At 30.5% G+C, this 18,012-nt stretch overlaps 1 protein-coding gene across 1 annotated transcript; it reads right to left on the reverse strand.

Moving 5' to 3' along the window:
• Positions 1-217: 217 nt before the first annotated feature.
• Positions 218-3,856, reverse strand: LOC129289995 (uncharacterized). The gene is made up of 2 exons (XM_054926724.1): positions 3,471-3,856; positions 218-407 (listed from the first exon to the last, which is right to left on the reverse strand). Exons 1-2 carry the CDS (start codon positions 3,854-3,856, stop codon positions 218-220), a joined length of 576 nt encoding a protein of 191 aa, XP_054782699.1.
• Positions 3,857-18,012: the final 14,156 nt, after the last annotated feature.

Here is an 18,012-nt window from a genome sequence, read left to right on the forward strand (position 1 = left end):
ACTTGCACTAGGTACAATCATTAATTTGTCTAATTCCCATTGTCCTGACATGACGTTCATGCTTCACCTGTGCAAGAGGATTTATAAGAGGATTAGCAACATTGTCTTCTCTTGCTACTTTGCATATTTTTATATCACCTCTATCATTGATCTTTCTGATAAGGTAGAAAGACCTGAGTATATGCTTGGTCTTTTGGTGTGACCTTGGCTCCTTGCTCTATGTAATTGCACCGCTATTGTCATAGAACAAGTTCATTGGATCTGAGATGTTAAGTACCACTCCTAGTTCAACAATGAACTTCCTAATCCAAACGGCTTCCTTTGCTACATCTGATGCTGCTAGATACTCAGCTTTTATTGCAGAATCAGCTATTATGCTCTGCTTTAAGCTCTTCCAGCTTACTACCCTACCATTTAAGGTGAACACATATCCTGATTGCGATTTAAGGTCATCCTGGTCAATTTGGAAGCTTGCATCTGTGTAATCTGTTACAACTAGCTTGTCATCCAATCCGCCATATACCAAAAATAAATCCTTAGTCCTTCCTAAGTACTTTAGGATATTCTTGATAGCAATCCAATGATCCTCTCCTAGATCTGCTTGGTATCTACTGGTCATACTTAAGGCAAATGAAACATCCGGTCGAGTACATAGCATGGCATACATGATAAATCCAATTGCCGAGGCATATGGAACCTTACTCATGTGATCTTACTAATTTTGTGTATTAGGATACTGGCCTTTGTTGAGATGAATGTCATGAGACATGGGGATGAAACCCCTTTTTGAATCCTGCATACTGAACCTATGCAGTATCTTGTCTATGTATGTGCTTTGACTTAGGCCTATCAGCCTTTTGGATCTATCTCTATAAATCTTAACCCCAAGGATGTAAGTGGCTTCACCTAAGTCCTTCATAGAGAAAGATTTTCCTAACCAAGACTTGACATTCTATAAGGTAGGAATGTCATTCCCAATTAGTAGGATATCATCTACATATAGCACTAGAAATATAATTGTGCTACCATTTTATAAACACAAGGTTCATTAATATTTTAAATGAATCTAAACTCTTTGATTACTTAATCAAAACATTAATTCCAGCTCCGAGATGCTTGCTTCAATCCATAAATGGATTTTTAAAGCTTGCACACCTTTTTAGAGTCCTTTGGATGCACAAAGCCTTCAGGTTGTGTCATGTACACTTCCTCAAGTAGACGTCTATTAAGGAATGTGTTTTAACCTCCATATGCCATATTTCATATTCATAATATGTTGCCATGGCAAGGAGGATTCTAATTGATTTGGCCATTACGACAAGTGAAAAGGTTTTATAATAGTCTACACCATGAGTTTGGATGAATCATTTTGCAACCAATCGTGCCTTGAAAACATTTACTTTGCCATCCATGTCAGTTCTCTCCTTAAAACCTACTTGCACCCGATGATTTTTATTCCTTCAGGTGGATGGATTAAGGTCTATACTTTATTATCGTACATGAATTGCATTTCAGATTTCATGGCATTTAGCCATTTCTTGAAACTTGGTCCCATTATGGCTTCTTGATAGGTGGTTGGTTCATTGTGTTCAATGAGCAACACATCATGACATTCATTAATCAAAAATCTATATCTTTGAGGATGATGCCATGTCCTATCAGACCTTCGTAGGCCTTGTATTATTTGAGTAGGCTCATTTACTTCTTATGAGTCTTCTCAATTTTTCATCTATAACTCTATGCTATTTTGTGGTTCTTGAATTTTTTCAAGATGTATCTTACTCCCACTGGTTCTTTTAGAGATAAATTCTCCTTTTAGAAAGATACCATTTCAAATTACAAACATTTTGTTATCTGTGGGATTGTAGACATAGTATCCCTTTGTTTCTTTAGGATACCCCACAAAAAGGTACTTTATGGATTTGGGTGCTAACTTGTCTGAGGCTTGTTTCTTAACATAAACCTCACTTCCCCAAATCTTGAGAAAAAACAAACTAGGTTTCTTCCCAATGCATATCTCATATGGTGTCTTCTCAATTGCCTTAAATGGAACATAGTTCAGTGTGAACGCAACTGTTTCTAGTGCATTGCCCCAAAAGGATGGTGGAAGATGTACATGACTCATCAAGGATCGAATCATATCTAATAGTGTCCGATTTCTTCGCTCAAAAACACCATTCCATTGTGGTGTTGCTGGAGGGGTTAATTGTGAGACTATCCCATAACTCCTTAGATGATTAATAAATTCTTAGCTCAAATATTCACCTCCTCGATCAAATTAAAGAGTTTTAATAGTCTTACCAAGTTGATTTTATACTTCATTTTGGAATACTTTGAACATTTCAAAAGATTCAGATTTATGTTTCATTAGGTAGATGTATCCATATCTACTATAGTCATCAATAAAGGTAATGAAGTACAGATAACCCCTTTGGTAGTTGTACTCATTGGTCCACATATATCTATATGTATAAGTCCCAATAAGTCATTAGACCTCTCACTATGCCTAGTAAAAGGTGTTTTTGTCATCTTTCCTAATAAACAAGATTCACAAGTCTCATAAGATTCAAAATTAAACGTGTTGAGAAGTCCATCTTAATGGAGTTTAGAAATGCGTTTCTCATTTATGTGGCTGAGATGACAATGCCATAGGTAGGTTGGATTCAAATTGTTCGATTTGATCCTTTTGGTAGTTACATTATAGATGTCTTCATTACTAGGATGTTCTAGATTTAAAAGATAATGACCAAAATGTAAATCACCATTAGCATAAAAAATTTTATTTTGATAAATAGAACATTTACCATTCCCAGTAATGGAAGTAAAACCTTCCTTATCCAAATAAGAAAGAGAAACGATGTTGCTACTCAAAGAAAGAACATAATAGCAATTGTTCAAAACTAATAAAAGCCCACTGGACAAAAGTAATTCATAAGTGCCTACAGCTAAAGCAGTAACTCTTGCTTTATTTCCAACTCGTAGGTCCACTTCGCCCTTTATCAACTTTTTACTGTTTTTGAGACCTTATACATTTGTACAAATGTGAGAACCACATGCAGTATCTAATACCCATGTAAAAGAAGTAGAAAGGTGAATGTCTATAACATAAATACTTGAAAGAGTAGCCCCGCTATCTTTCTTCTTTTTCAGATCTTCCAGGTAGAGCTTATAATTCCTCTTCCAATGACTCGATTCATTACAAAGGAAGCAAACTCCTTCCTTTAGAGGGAGGGTTTGCCTTCTTGGCTGGAGGCTTGGTTTCAGGCTTGTTAGACTCTTTGGTCTTACCATCTGAGCCTTTACCCTTTCCCTTGTCCCTGTCCTTGCCTTTCTTTTTCATACCCTTTCTTTTCTGAACCATCAAAATAGTGTTAGGCTTTTTCTTAATGTTTTGTTCAGCAGTTTTAAGCATCCCATGCAGTTCAGAAATGGATTTCTCTATGTCATTCATGTTATAGTTCATAACAAACTGGTCATAACTTTTCAGGAGTGAGTTTAAGATCAAATCTGTAGCAAACTCCTGGTTTAAGGGAAATCCAAGCCTTTCAAGGTGATCAATATAGCTCTTCATCTTTAAAACATGAGTGCTAAATGATGCACCCTCAGCCATCTTGCAAGAGTGTAAGGCCTTGATGGTCTCATACCTCTCTTGCCTTACCTGTTGCTGGAATATTTCCTTGAGATGTACAATCATCTCATAAGCCTCCATGTGTTCCAAATGTCTTTGAAGTTCTGAAACCATGGTAGCTAACATTAGACATCCTACATCCACTAAGTCATTGGTATGCTTTGTGTAAGCATCCTTTTGAGCTCTTGGAGCATTAGCCACAGGCTCCTCAGGAATGGGTTCATCCATGACATAAGCCTTTCTTTTCTACTTGAGAACAATTCTCAAATTCCTAAACCAGTCAAGAAAGTTCGTCCTATTGAGTTTGTCTTTCTCAAGGACTGATCGCAACGATAGTATAGCAGTGTTACTAGTTGACATGATTCTACAATAAAATACACAAAGTTAATTTTATATCTCCCACTAAAACTAATAACTCTCAAATTTGATTAGTGGGCTAAGACCCATATTTCACTTAAATTTAAGTCCACTTTGGCAGGACTCTTAAAATTAAGTTATTTAGGTAGGTAACTTATTTACCAATTACATCACATGTAACTCTTAAATCTTTATGGGATTTAATCATCATATGATCCGGCATGTTCAATCCCATCTAATTTCTTGAGATCTAAAACCATTTTGAAAATCTCAATTAAGTCAAACAATAATGAATCTTTGTGAGTAGCACCATTACTCATGCTTGTCACACCAAAATAACCCAAATGCATCCACTTTAGTGGATCTTATATTTAAATGATCTAGATTTTGACAAGTATTCATTAATTGACAGCATTATGACTTAAAATTTTAATTAGAGAGTTTGATTTATTAATTTAATAAATGTGTAAAGTGAAAGCGGTTGTATCTCATACAAAATCATGCATATTATGATCTAATCAAAAGCATAATTCAACATGACACAATATGGCTCACCTAACCTATGTCCATGCCAAGCCAATGAGAGGACCTCTCTAAAAAGATAAATTACATTAAGAAATGAAAGCGGTTGTATCTCATACACATTAAATAAATGTGTAAAGTGAAAGCGGTTGTATCTCATACAAAATCATGCATATTATGATCTAATCAAAAGCATAATTCAACATGACACAATATGGCTCACCTAACCTATGTCCATCCCAAGCCAATGAGAGGACCTCTCTAAAAAGATAAATTATATTAAGAAACCTTATTTATTCATATGAGGAGATTGAGATGAAAAGAGAATATACATTCAGAGTTTATAGAGAAAGGCACAACACACAGGTCGTATTTAAAATTTACAACCCTTGTAAAACTAGAGCCATATGTGTCACTATACCTAAATAACTTCAAGGCAAAGAAAACACAACAAATAAATAATTCATATATAATGAAAGGCTATAAATTATGAATTAGATTGCATTACACAAAGTTAGCCACGACGATCCCACTATTGACAGTCCAGACCCTTTAGATTCATCAATCATATTGATAGTTCAACCTAAACCATATGAGAACGTGAACGAACAATAATGACATTGAAAACGCACATCATATGGATGAACATTAGTCATATTGAGAACACACATCATATAGCTAAATATTAATCATATTGATTTATTCAAATTTATATAAATTTGAATATATATAAAACGAGTTTATAGATATAGATATTTCGAAAACATCACATGAAAAACATATATATATATAGATTTTGAAAATATCATATATAAAATTTGAAAATCTTAAAGCAATGTTCCTCTAAAGAAGTTTATCACCTGAAAATTTAAAAACGTAATCAACCAAAACCCAACTTAAATGAAAATTCGACCTGGCTCTAGTACCACTGTTGGATAGGGAGGCGTAGCGAAAGATTAAAATTTTAAAGTCCCTATCCTGATATAGACTGAACGAACTTGTCTAAGTCAAAGTGGATAGAAGAGTTATCTTTTTAATTCTTTGAAGTTGGCGCATGTTTGGATCTCAAGAGCTGACAAAGTAGATCTGCTCCCTCTACCAGTATCCACACGAACAACTCTCTAACTCGAACAGCGTGCTAGTGCTCTGAGCGTCCGTTCTTCTTTGAACGTTAATTTCCTTTCTATAAGGTGTTTCGTGGCTCTTAGAGTATTTTTTTTGTCAGAACTTTTCTAACTCTCTCTCTACCTTCATAAGGACATCCCTATCTATATATAGTATATAGATAAGGGTTTTTGTCTTTCACTTAAAAGCTCATAAAAATTTAATTAAATTTATCTCATAAGTTTAATCCATAATATCATATCTAATTCAAATTTATCTTATAAATTTAAATTATAAAACTGACATGATATTCTCTCTTATCATATTAGTTATTAAACTTAATCTATCATATAAAATTAAATTTAAAACTAATATAAGATAATATAATATAACATAACATAATATAATATATATCACATATACATATTATATTATATATATACGAATATATATATACATATATATTTCAAAAATATATATATATATATATATTATATTATCTATATTTAATTTTATATCTCATATATATATATATCTTATATATATATCTGATATATATATATTTCAAAAAAATATATATACATATATATATATATATAATTATATTTTGCATTTTATATTTCATATAAATATATATATATATAAATATTTATTAAATAAATATTCAAATATATATATATATATATATAAAATTCATTAACCCTATATTACATTCATTTAATCTAGACATATTTCAGATTCAATGAATTTGAAAATTACAGCTCGAGTTGGGCGTTCTTGTGTGTGAGAACTTATAGTCCCGAATCAAATTGGTAGTAGGCTAATTACGCTATTAGCCCACAAGTTACAAGTAACCTCTAGCAAGACATTGTAACTACCTAATTCACATGAGGATCGATGATCCAATATAACATATCATGCAACCATATCATATCCCTTTTATCACGCGATATTTTGGTCAAGTATGAGACATGTGTGAAGGATAAATTTCATCTTGACCACTCATATTTCTCTACGTGAATATCACTAAACTCAATCATAGCCTTTATAATCACTCAGTCAAAGGTGACTTTTGACTAGATCAAAATTCAATAGTTATCATGTAAGAATCCATGATAATCTCAGGTTAAAGGGCTTAGTGATATAGTTACATATGAGATAAGCTTATAATTCGTACCATGCAACTTTCTCATAACGGGTCGATCTAGCACCTTATGTTCTTTCAAGTTCCTATGACTTTAATTTGTATTTTTGTAATTGATCAAAGTCATACTAGTCTTATTTCATCTATGATCCCTCAAAGATAACCGACCAAGGACATTTAGGATAATCACTATAATTTGTCCAGGAATATAGTTATTATATTGAACATGCAATTGTTATAATAACAAAAGAGAAATTCATTAAATAACAATGTGCACAATACAATGATTGGTCCTAGGGCACAATTTCCAACATTGTGTTCCTAATAATGATATCATGAATTGAATCTTAATTTCTTTCCATATATTCGTTAATGATTTGTGTGACTAACTCTATTTATATGAAAAGTGCTAAAAAGCATTGTTTCTCAAGTAATGTTATTACATGAGTGGAATTGAGAATATATATTTTCAAATGTTTTACATGGGTTAAATTTGCATTTAAACTAATTAACATGCATTAGTATGGGTTAGTCAAACTTTGGTTATGGAGTAGTTATAGTCACGCCATTATTTTCAATATTATAGGGAATAGCTCAAGAGGTGTGGACAAAGGAAAATACTCATAGGCCTAGGACAGCAATTTTTTAGTAGTAAGCCTCTTATTTTGAGTAATTATATGTGTATGACAATTTCAATTCTCAATTAGGAATTCTCATTTGTTCCTTACTTGCATTATGTGAATTGTAAATCGTAAATGTATTTTGGGCCTTAGGGAGTGAGTTGATGAGTATGTGTTATCACGAAAGGGCTAAATTACTAATGCAAGTAAGAGTAGACTTAATTATGTGACGATTTGGGAGAATTTGATGAAATTATGGTAAGCTCCTCTTTTTATGTTTTTGAGTTTAAAGGGTTGAGTAGTAAAAATTTAATTTGGGAGTATTTCATGTGATATGGTGCATTGCATGAGTTAGTCTTAGTAATTTACATGTGGTTAAATTGGTATTGGTGGCTATTGGCCTTTGGTATTTGGTTTGGATACTTAAAAATTGTGAAAATTATTGTAAAAGTGTAAGTTTTGAAAACGGTGTCCTCATTTTTTTAAAAAATAATTTCAGAAAGAGCTTTTCGTAGACACTTAGTTCTCGTCATTCTGATATCGGACAGAGTTTTAGGATGCGTTGGAAGTTGGCCTCAATGCTATCAATTCGACAATAGAATTCACTGTCAAAATTCATGCAATTGCGCTGTGGCACATGGTGCCATGAGCCACGGCACATGCCTAAAATTTTTTAAAATTTTTCTTGTTTCAAATTCTTAAGCAGATGCACTCACTTATGCAATGATCCCTTACTTTCGCATATTTTTGTACTCTGATTTGTCTAGTTGCAAGACTTTAAAAAGAATCTTAATTTTGTAAACTTAGGGTCACCATTTTACTAATCATTGAAAACTTGGTATTTTGATAATTACAACAATTCCATTCCCTACTTACTTGGGATTTAGTTTTAATTATGGGATTTGAAAGAGGAGGATATTACAGGATTGATATTCATGAGCATTGTACTCACACTTGTTTTGTAACTCCTACCACACTTGATTGGTTACGAACCCTCATAGACTGTGTGTCCATACTTGTTGTTATTTACCCTCGTAAACTATGTGTCCATGCTTGTTATCTATTCTAATAAAGTCCTGTTGAAGGATATTTTAAACTTAATTTTTTTAAATGAATTTTATTAAACAAGTTGATTTTTATGAATGGATTTCTTTATAACAAGAGAGTTGCATTTCTTAACTATTTTAAAACGAGTATGGTAGTTTTAAAAAAATTATTTAGTTTGAGTTATACACTACTGTTTTTTTCTAATTGATTATTTTAGTTAAATTCATGCTTATTCTATTTATATTACTTTCTCTTATTACTTTGAATTTTATTTTGGGTTACTATTTATTGAAAAATATTTTTTCCTTAGATAATAGTTGAATTTGTATCTCAAGGTATCCATTAAGGAGTTGTATTACTCAATTGAAGAGCAAGAATTATTTTAGATAAATCCTAATTTGATGAAGATTTGAACTTTTTACTCATATTAGAGCTTGGCCTTAGGTGCTTCATATAAATTACAAGTAGGACCCTCATATTTCTTTGAGATTAAATATCATATTTAATATTGTAAAAATTTCTAATCATCCTATTAATGTGTTCAAACTGTTAACTTAGGAGTTTCTCCGATCAAGATTTAAAAGATGTGAGTTTTGTGTCCATATCCTGTGCTGATCACACTTGATTTTTAGGGTGTGACACCATATTTCTGTAGTAGTAAAATCATCTATTTTGATGATTACAAAATAAAGAAAAATGAGTTTGTTACTTGTGTAGATCAATGGCGATCTTAAGTGACACAATATTAAGAGCATGAAGAATAAAAAAAGACTTAGTTTAAATAGGTTTTTTATTTTATCTTTTCTTAGATTTAATATAAAAACTATTTGAGAGCAATTTCACACTTTACATGATAAGAATTATCCACATTAGAACATGTTATAGGCTCACAAGTCTAGAACTACAGTGTCAGACATTTAGAATGCATTTGTTTTTACATTTTTATGAACTTTTCTTTGTTTCACTTTAACCCCGACACATCATAAATTAATTATAACTTGTTTGAACCATGATATTTATATATACTTATTTTAGTCTTCGTGGATTTTTTAGCTTCTCTGAATTTCTTCATTAATTAATTCAAGGAATAGATTTTGGGATGTTATGAAAAATATATAAAAAAGAATATTTATTTTATTTTCAATAAGAAAATTTTTGAGAAAATATGTGATTGAAAAAATTAAAATATTTCATATGCATGCTTTGAATATACATAAAAAAAGGAAAATTAAATTGAATATATTATTAATGAGTAATGAGAATAGATACTTATGAGGAAAATTAAAAGTCTTAATATACTGTTGTTAATTACAAATAAGTTATTGTCAAAATCCGAACGAATACTTATTACTGAAGGACTAATATATACAATTAAGCTAGTCTTATCATATTATCTAGCTTGTTAAAATTCAAATAGATTATTGTTAATTACGAATGAATTGTGGAAATTTAAATGCATACTTGTTGATAAGGACTAACACTTGTACAATTAAGTCCATTTTATTCATTTTTCTAACTTGTTAAAGTCCAAATGGACTTTATATATATTAATTCAAGGAATAGATTTTGGGATGTTATGAAATATATATAAAAAGAATATTGATTTTATTTTCAATAAGGGAATTTTTGAGAAAATGTGATGAAAAAAATTGAAATATTTTATATTCATGCTTTGAATATGCATAAAAAAAGGAAAATTAAATTGAATATATTATTAATGAGTAATGAGAATAAATACTTATGAGGAAAATTAAAAGCCTAAATATACTATCATTAATCACAAATAAGTTTCTATCAAAATCCGAACGAATACTTATTACTGAAGGACTAACACATATAATTAAGCTAATCTTATCATATTATCTAGCTTGTTAAAATTCAAATAGATTATTTTTAATTACGAATGAATTGTGAAAATTTACATGTATATTTATTATGAAAAACTAACACTTGTACAATTAAATTCATACCCGTTTTCCAGACTTATTAAAGCTCAATTGGATGATTGTTAATTTAGAATGGGTTGTTGTTAAAATATGAATAAATACGTATTGATAAAAAACTAACATATACAATTATGCTCATCCGATCTAATTTTTTATCTTATTAAATCCCGAATAGACTATTGTTAATTTTAAATAAATTGTTGCCAAAATTTGAATGAATAATTATTGATGCAAAACTAACACATACAATTATATCTATCATATATGTTTTTCTAGCTTGTTAAAGCTTGAATAGGTAGTTGTTATTTTTAAATGAATTGTTGTCAAAACTCGAATAAATACTTGATGTTGATGATTAAAAGAAAAGGTGTAATGGAATAAGTGTATAAACAACAAGCCATTCTAAATTAACAATAGTCTATTCAGGTTTTAACAAGTTAGAAAAACGAATATGATGGGCATAATTGCACATGTTAGTCTTACATCAACAAGTATACATTCAAATTTTAACAATAACTTATTAAATAAATAAGATGGGCTTAATTTTTTCAAATGTTAGTTCTTCATTAACAAGTATATATTTAGATTTACATAATAATTCATTCAAAATTAACAACAATCAATTCGAGTTTTAATAAATCAGAAAAACTAATAGGATGGGCTTAATTGTACGTATTAGCTTTTATCAACAAGTATCTATTTGAGTTTTAACAACAATCTATTTGTAATTAATAACAATACATTTGGACTTTTAACAAGTAAAATGTATGAAGTTTTAAAACTCTTAATTTGTAATTATTCATGTTAGATTAACAAATAATATTAGTAAAATAAGAATTAATAATATACCATTATGTTATATCATGGAAGTAGTTAAACGTTTGGTTTACTACTTCAATTTTTCTTTTTTGCCATATATAATTCAAGGGTAAACCTTTTTGGTGATCAAAGGTTTATAGGACCAAACCACCTACGCTAATCATTCTTTAATAAGTGTTGCCAATGTCAAAGCTTCGGTGACCTGCTGCTAGCGACCCTCGCCAATGGCAGGGGCTCCAACAGTCGGTGTCGATAGTGGGAATTTCTTTTTTTTTTTTTAAACTTTAGGGGCAATCACTAATAAAAGGAATTTAAGTTCTGTTCTATGATTATAAATTAATATGCTAATAATTGGAGCTTAGAAACTTTTGTGACTTTATGCAAATGGTTAAAGGTTATTTATTGATTTGTATATTGAGAACTATAAATTAGTTTATAATTGAGATTTTGGGTTGCATGCCAAATGTCTAATGAAACAAATGAGAGATGAATTTATAGTCTATTGAGATAACCTAGTGTGATAAAGGTATCATTGCATACCTTATAAAATAATAGTTAACTATTTTCCATGATGAAGTTAGGGAAATTAAAGAATTTGCTTAAGGACATATAGATATAGGCTGGAAAGTGTTAAGGAAAGATCATGAAGATTGTTGATTTAATTTCGGTCATGAATCGCATTAGGAAAAGGAGAAGGAGAAGAAGAAGAAAGAAGTCATTATGTTTGATGAAGATGATAATTATTTTGATTTGAAAGTGTTATTAGAATGATAAGTGTAGGATGAGAAATGGTACACAGTTTAAATATAGTATACATATAAAGAATTATTGAAGAGCTTTAATAATAAATTACTTGCTCTTTAACAAGGGAAGAAGGTATGAGTGATATGAAGATGGAGAGAACTTTAATATATCAAGACAGGATATTGGATGGGTGAATATTTTTTGGTAATTAATTAAGCCATCATTAGATGGATGAGGGATTTATGAGTGAAACCCCAAGTGATCAAGAGAAATTTGAATTAATGTTCAAAAAAGAAGGTAGGGGCTAATTTGGTTAGTGTGAATTATATATGATTTAGTGTTTGTTAATGCCATTCAAGTAATTATTTTGAGTTATAATGTAATCTTAAACAGGGAACTAGATTTAATGATATGGGCATATTTAGAAATTTGTTATGATAAAAAAAATTTAAGAGAAAGTTCAAGTATCTTAGCCTTCAAAAAAATAGAACTAAATTAGTAGTAAACATATGTTTGCACTTAAGGGCCTAAATATTGAGTTTGGAGTATAAGATATTTAGAAGTTTCGTTCATCCAAATATGGTAATTTCCAGAGCTTTATAAAATATTTTATAAATTTTTGAACTTGGCTTGAAAAGCTATCATGGAATAGCTTTGCAGCTTTTGCATCAAATCTAGTATTTTTTTTTATTTTTCTAGACTAAATGAACTCCATTGACTTTGAACTTTTAACAAATGATAGGGAATTGAAATGATGTTTAGTAATGAGTAGCGGAGATAGAGCAACTGAGAAAATCATAAAAGATATGTGAGTAAGAGCAAGAGTTGTGATGTTTTTTAATTTAAATGAACACGATGCATAGGTTATTGTGTGCTGAGTTCATGATGGAATATAGTGATGGAATTTAGATGTATTTAAGAAGTTTAGAATGCCAATATTATTTATGCTAGATATCAAAACTTACTTGAAGAGTAGTATCTGCATGTAGGTTATTGATAGTGATGGAAAGTATAGTCATGTTAAATTTTCTATTAATTGAAGGGAGTATTTAAATGTAGTAGGAGTACATATGTCTTAAGTGGGGGATATGCTAAAGGAGAAAGTTTGACCTATTGAAGGGATGATGTGAGGAATAGTATAGTAAGAATTTTTTATATACATCGCTATGGTAAAAAAAAAAACTGTGCAAGAGACCAAAATTAGGTTATGTCAAAAGCCATAAAGCTTCTATATTCAGTGGGTGGTTTATCATAGCAAGTAGTATCAAAATGATCCCTTGAAGCCATTTGGGCTAGGCAGTCGGTACAACAGTTGGCTTCTCTGTAGACATAATTAAAGGAGATTTCCTAATTCCTCATAGAGATGCTTCGAATGTTCTTTAAAATTTGTGCAAGAGGGTGGCTTTGCTTGAAGTTAGTTTTAATAAGGGAAAGAGGTTTCATAGAATTAGACAAACATTCACTTTGGTAATTTTAGCATTCCAGCATATATTTAAGTCCTTCCAAAATTCCTATAAGCTTGGCCATAGTAGCGGATTGATAACCAAGATTCCTAGTAAATCCCCTAATCTAGTTCCCCTAGTAGTCTTTGATAAGTCTTTCACAAGAAGCTGCTCCATTATGTTTGACTAAACCATGAACGTCAAGTTTAAACTATCCAATTTTTTTGTGGATACCATTTAGCTTCATATCTGGAGTCGGTTCTATTTAAAGAATCAACTTTAGCTTGGAGCTTCATGTCTAATTCATGTTACATGGATTGTACACAAGTTAAAGAAGTATCCTAGAAATTAGTTTAATTGCATCAATAATTGAAAGAGTGAGTAGAGTTGTATGGAATTCCACTATCTTAGTTATGAATCTAGAAGTGTAAACCTTTCAAGAAGTTTTGGGAGAAGAATAATTGAAATTTTAGACCTCATACTCATATAGTTTATTTATGGTTGTTGGTGGAAGTTGAAACTACTTTGAATTTTAGGAGTTGTATAAAAAAATGAAATGAAAAATGAAAATGAAAAATAAAATTTGTTACAAGACTACTATTATAAAGGTAGAGGAAATTGAATCAAGGTTGCTAATAGCTCAAACTGGTAGAAATTTTATGCTTGTAATCGTTGTCAACAATTACGATTTATAGTCAGGGACAAGTATTTCTTAAGGTGTCTTCTATGAAAGGTTTAATGAAATTCAAGGAAGAAAGCAAGTGGAGTTCAACATATATTGCCATGTTTGAAATCTTAAGATGAGCTGGCGATGTTTATATATATATATATATATATATCAAGCTTTCATTTAAAGTTTTAGATGTTGAGGCTTTGAAAATAATTGTGTGATTCTTCTCATGTGATTAAGACTCAAGGAATTTAGACAAACTTAGATTTAACATATGAAGAGGTTCTTATTATCATTCTATATATAAATTAGTATATGCATTCATTGTGGAATTGAAATGAAATTCGAAGGACCGAATTTCTAAAAGGGGAAAGAATGTAATGACTCGAAAAAAAAAATAAAAATAATAATAATAATAAATACTAATAATAAGATAAAATTAATTAATTAAATTATTAAAAGGTGTTTAAAGTTTATTTTATTATTATTACTTTTAGAGCAAATATATCAAGGGGAAATTGAGGTTTAGTGGACTTTATGCAAATTACATTATTGATGGGTCCTAAATTTGAATTTTCATGGGGCCAAGAGTGGGATTTTTTCTTTTAGCTTTAACTTAAGGAAAAATTATGAAAATGCCCTTCTATTCAATTAAATAAATAAAGGGAGAAAGAAATGAGGAGCAGAGCACGTTTTTCTCTCATTTGGGATCAGATTCAAGAACTATCGAGAGAGAGAGAGAGAGAGAGAGTCAGAGATTAGCTGTCGATCGAAGGTGGTAAGCATGTTAAACGTTGGGCTATTGTTGGAGATCCGACAAAGTTACTACTGTTCTGGGGATTGTGGAAGCTACCGATCCTTTCTCCTCCTCATTTACGTACCATCGTTTGAGTTCTTCTTCTGCTTAGTATGCTGATTCTTCTTCCTTATTGCTCTGTTCATCCGTTAGAGACCTTTCTTCTTTGCTTTGTCACGTTGAGTGAGGTGAGATGCTTTAATCCTTCTTATGATTTTGCTATGGCTGTGATATTCCTTGCCTTATTTTGCCGTGAGATTTGTGGAGGGGGAGAATTTATTTAATTTATTAATTTATTAAATAATTTATTTATTTTTCTTTCTTTTAGTTAAGATCGATTTGAGGAAATGGAATTTAGGAAGCTGATTATTTATATATTTATGTTAAAGAAGTTTTGAGAAGATGAAATCAAAGAGGAAGAAGTTGGTTTGGGTTTAAGTATGAAGGCACAAAAGGTGCTTGACAAAATGATTGTTAGGAGGAGTTTGCTTAATTTTGTATTTTTCTAAAAGTTCATTAATCCTTGTGAAAAACATGTTTAGTTTAGGTGTTATTGATTCATGAATTTAACTTGTAGGTTGCAAATTAAAGGAATTTGATTATGAATTCATATGAATTCATATGTAACTAGTTAAACTCCTGAGGATAGTATGGTTATGGATAAATTGTTGGATAAAGGCTAGAAGATTAGGAAAAATTTTAATTGCATGGTTGGAATAATGCACCTAAAGTGTTTGATGCAAAGATTTAGAGAAAATTTTATCTCAAGTAAATAGGTTGGTATGGCTAAAGTATTATAGAGGAAATTAATGACATGAATGATAATGCTTTGACATTGTTAATCGTATATTTAATTGGGTTTTATCATAGGAGTTTATGTAGGAAGTTATTGATATCTTACCTGACCTTTAGATTATTGAGAGTAATAAAGTTAGAATTTTATAAAGTATATTATCGCTTTAAAAAGGCATACTTAGATGCTTGAAAAAAAATGGTTGGGATAAGAGAATTAAAAGTTACACATTTTATCAAATGGGTTGGAATGTTGCACATTAGATGTTTAGTAAAAAGCCTAAGAAGAAACCTTTATGTGTAATTTTGTTACTGAAACTTAAAGTTTTATTACTAATTCTGGTTGAGTGAATTCTCATAAAGAGGGACTTATTGGGTCAAAAGTAAAGTGCATTAAGATCTTATTATTTATTATAGGGTGATTGTGAGAAGGGTAGCTCGATTGGATTTGCGAGAAGTGAGTTTTGAACTTTGAAAGCACTACAAGTAAGTGGATAGCGTCACAACTGATTTTTTTTAAATCAAAATTTCCTTTACTAAAATGTTATATTTTTCTGAAAATCATTTTTATAGCATTAATGTGATTATTAAATATTTATTGATTAACATTACTTTATTTTGAGAAATTAGCTTTACCAAATTTGAAAGTTATTTGATCAATTAAATCAAGTTTGAACTTTGACTGTGAGATTTTTATTCTATCAAATATTGGGTAGATACAGAGAATGATTCATGCGAGTTCGAAGTTAAATTTTTTTTTATTCAATAAATGCAAGTATGAGCATTAGATATGAAATTTGATTTTGGCAAGTTTTAATGCTTAAAAGTATTCATGCGAGTTCGATTTTGAGAATGAGAACTGTATCTTGAAAGTGATGATTTTCTTGCATGTTTGAAAATGGTTTTAAAAAGGAACTTTATATAGAACACTGGTTGCTAATAGCAGTTCCGTTAACCCTTGGCGCGCCATAGTACACCTAGCTAGCAGGGTGTTTATAAGAGGTGCTAGCCCCGTGAGATGGCCAACGCACGTGGAACGGAGGGATGGTTATTCATGAGCATAGTATTCATGTTTGTTTCGTGGCTTCAAGCCACGTTTGGTTAGCAATACCTTTGTGGACTGTGTGTTCACGTTTGTTTCGTGGCTTCTACTGCGTTTGGTTACTTACCTTCGTGGATTGTGTGTCCACGTTTATATTCATTGCTTAAGCTGCATTCGGTTATTTACCTTCGTGGACTGTATGTCCACGTTTGTTTATTGTTCTAATAAGTCCCTAAAAATTTTTAAATTTGACTATTTGGTGATTTTATATTTCATTAGTTTTTATCTAGTAAATTATTTACAACCATTTATTTTATTTATGTGCTTTCTGAAAATCAAGTGATAAAAACATTTGTTATGATATTTCGATGGGTTAAGATTTTATTTAAAAATTTTATAGAGTCATTTTATTTTGAAGTTTATTAAATTTTTATGAAAATTATTGTCTATTTAACTTACATGATTATTTCAAACTTTTCTTTTTATTCATGTTAAATTATTTATTGTTAGGACGTTATCTACTGAAAAATTATTTTGGCCTCAGATAGCATAACTGATGCTATACATCTTGCTTACCAATGATGGTTGTTTGCGGAACAGAATGGAGGTTGTCTATAAATATGTTTTATTGATGTAAATTTAAAATTTATGTATTATATCATGAGATATATGATTAGGTGCTCCACATAACTTATAAATTAGAGTCCTTAGTTTATTATACATTTTGTCTGCTGACTGGAAGGAGCTAAGCTCCTAATTGATACAATGTTTAAGGAAAAATTTTTGTGATACAAAATTTAGGAGATCTTATTCACAGAGGAGGTTCTGCCAAAATTTTTACAAAATGTTAAAATAATTATTATAATGATTATTATAAATAGTATTAAAAAGGTCAATGTAAAGCTGAGTACATTTTAGTCAAATGAAATAAAACTTGAATTTGTGGGTTACAGGATGTGTGATGTTGTTCACATCCTGTGCCGGTCAGCCCCTATTTTTGGGGCGTGACACTTCTTGAATATAGAAATTGAGAAGTTGCTTGAAGTAATTTCTTGTATTCAATAATATCATCATTTTTAACTACATTATCTCCTAATAATACAACATGTAATAAATCTTTCACAACAAAGGACTCTAAAGTCTCTTGAACTACTTCATCTAGAATCTCCACTCTAGAACAAATTTCAAATTCCCTAGGATACTTCATTGCTTTATGCATGTTGAAGCTAACTTCTTCATCATTTACTCTAAGCTTGATCTCTCCTCTCTCAACATCAATGAGAGCTTGTGTTGTAGCAAAAAATGGTCTACCCACAATGAGTGGGAGATTTCTATTTTC

This window comes from Prosopis cineraria, unplaced genomic scaffold (genome assembly GCF_029017545.1).
Source record: "Prosopis cineraria cultivar Desert tree isolate PC_DT_omini unplaced genomic scaffold, ASM2901754v1 PC13, whole genome shotgun sequence".
In the NCBI taxonomy this organism is placed as follows: Eukaryota; Viridiplantae; Streptophyta; class Magnoliopsida; order Fabales; family Fabaceae; genus Prosopis; species Prosopis cineraria.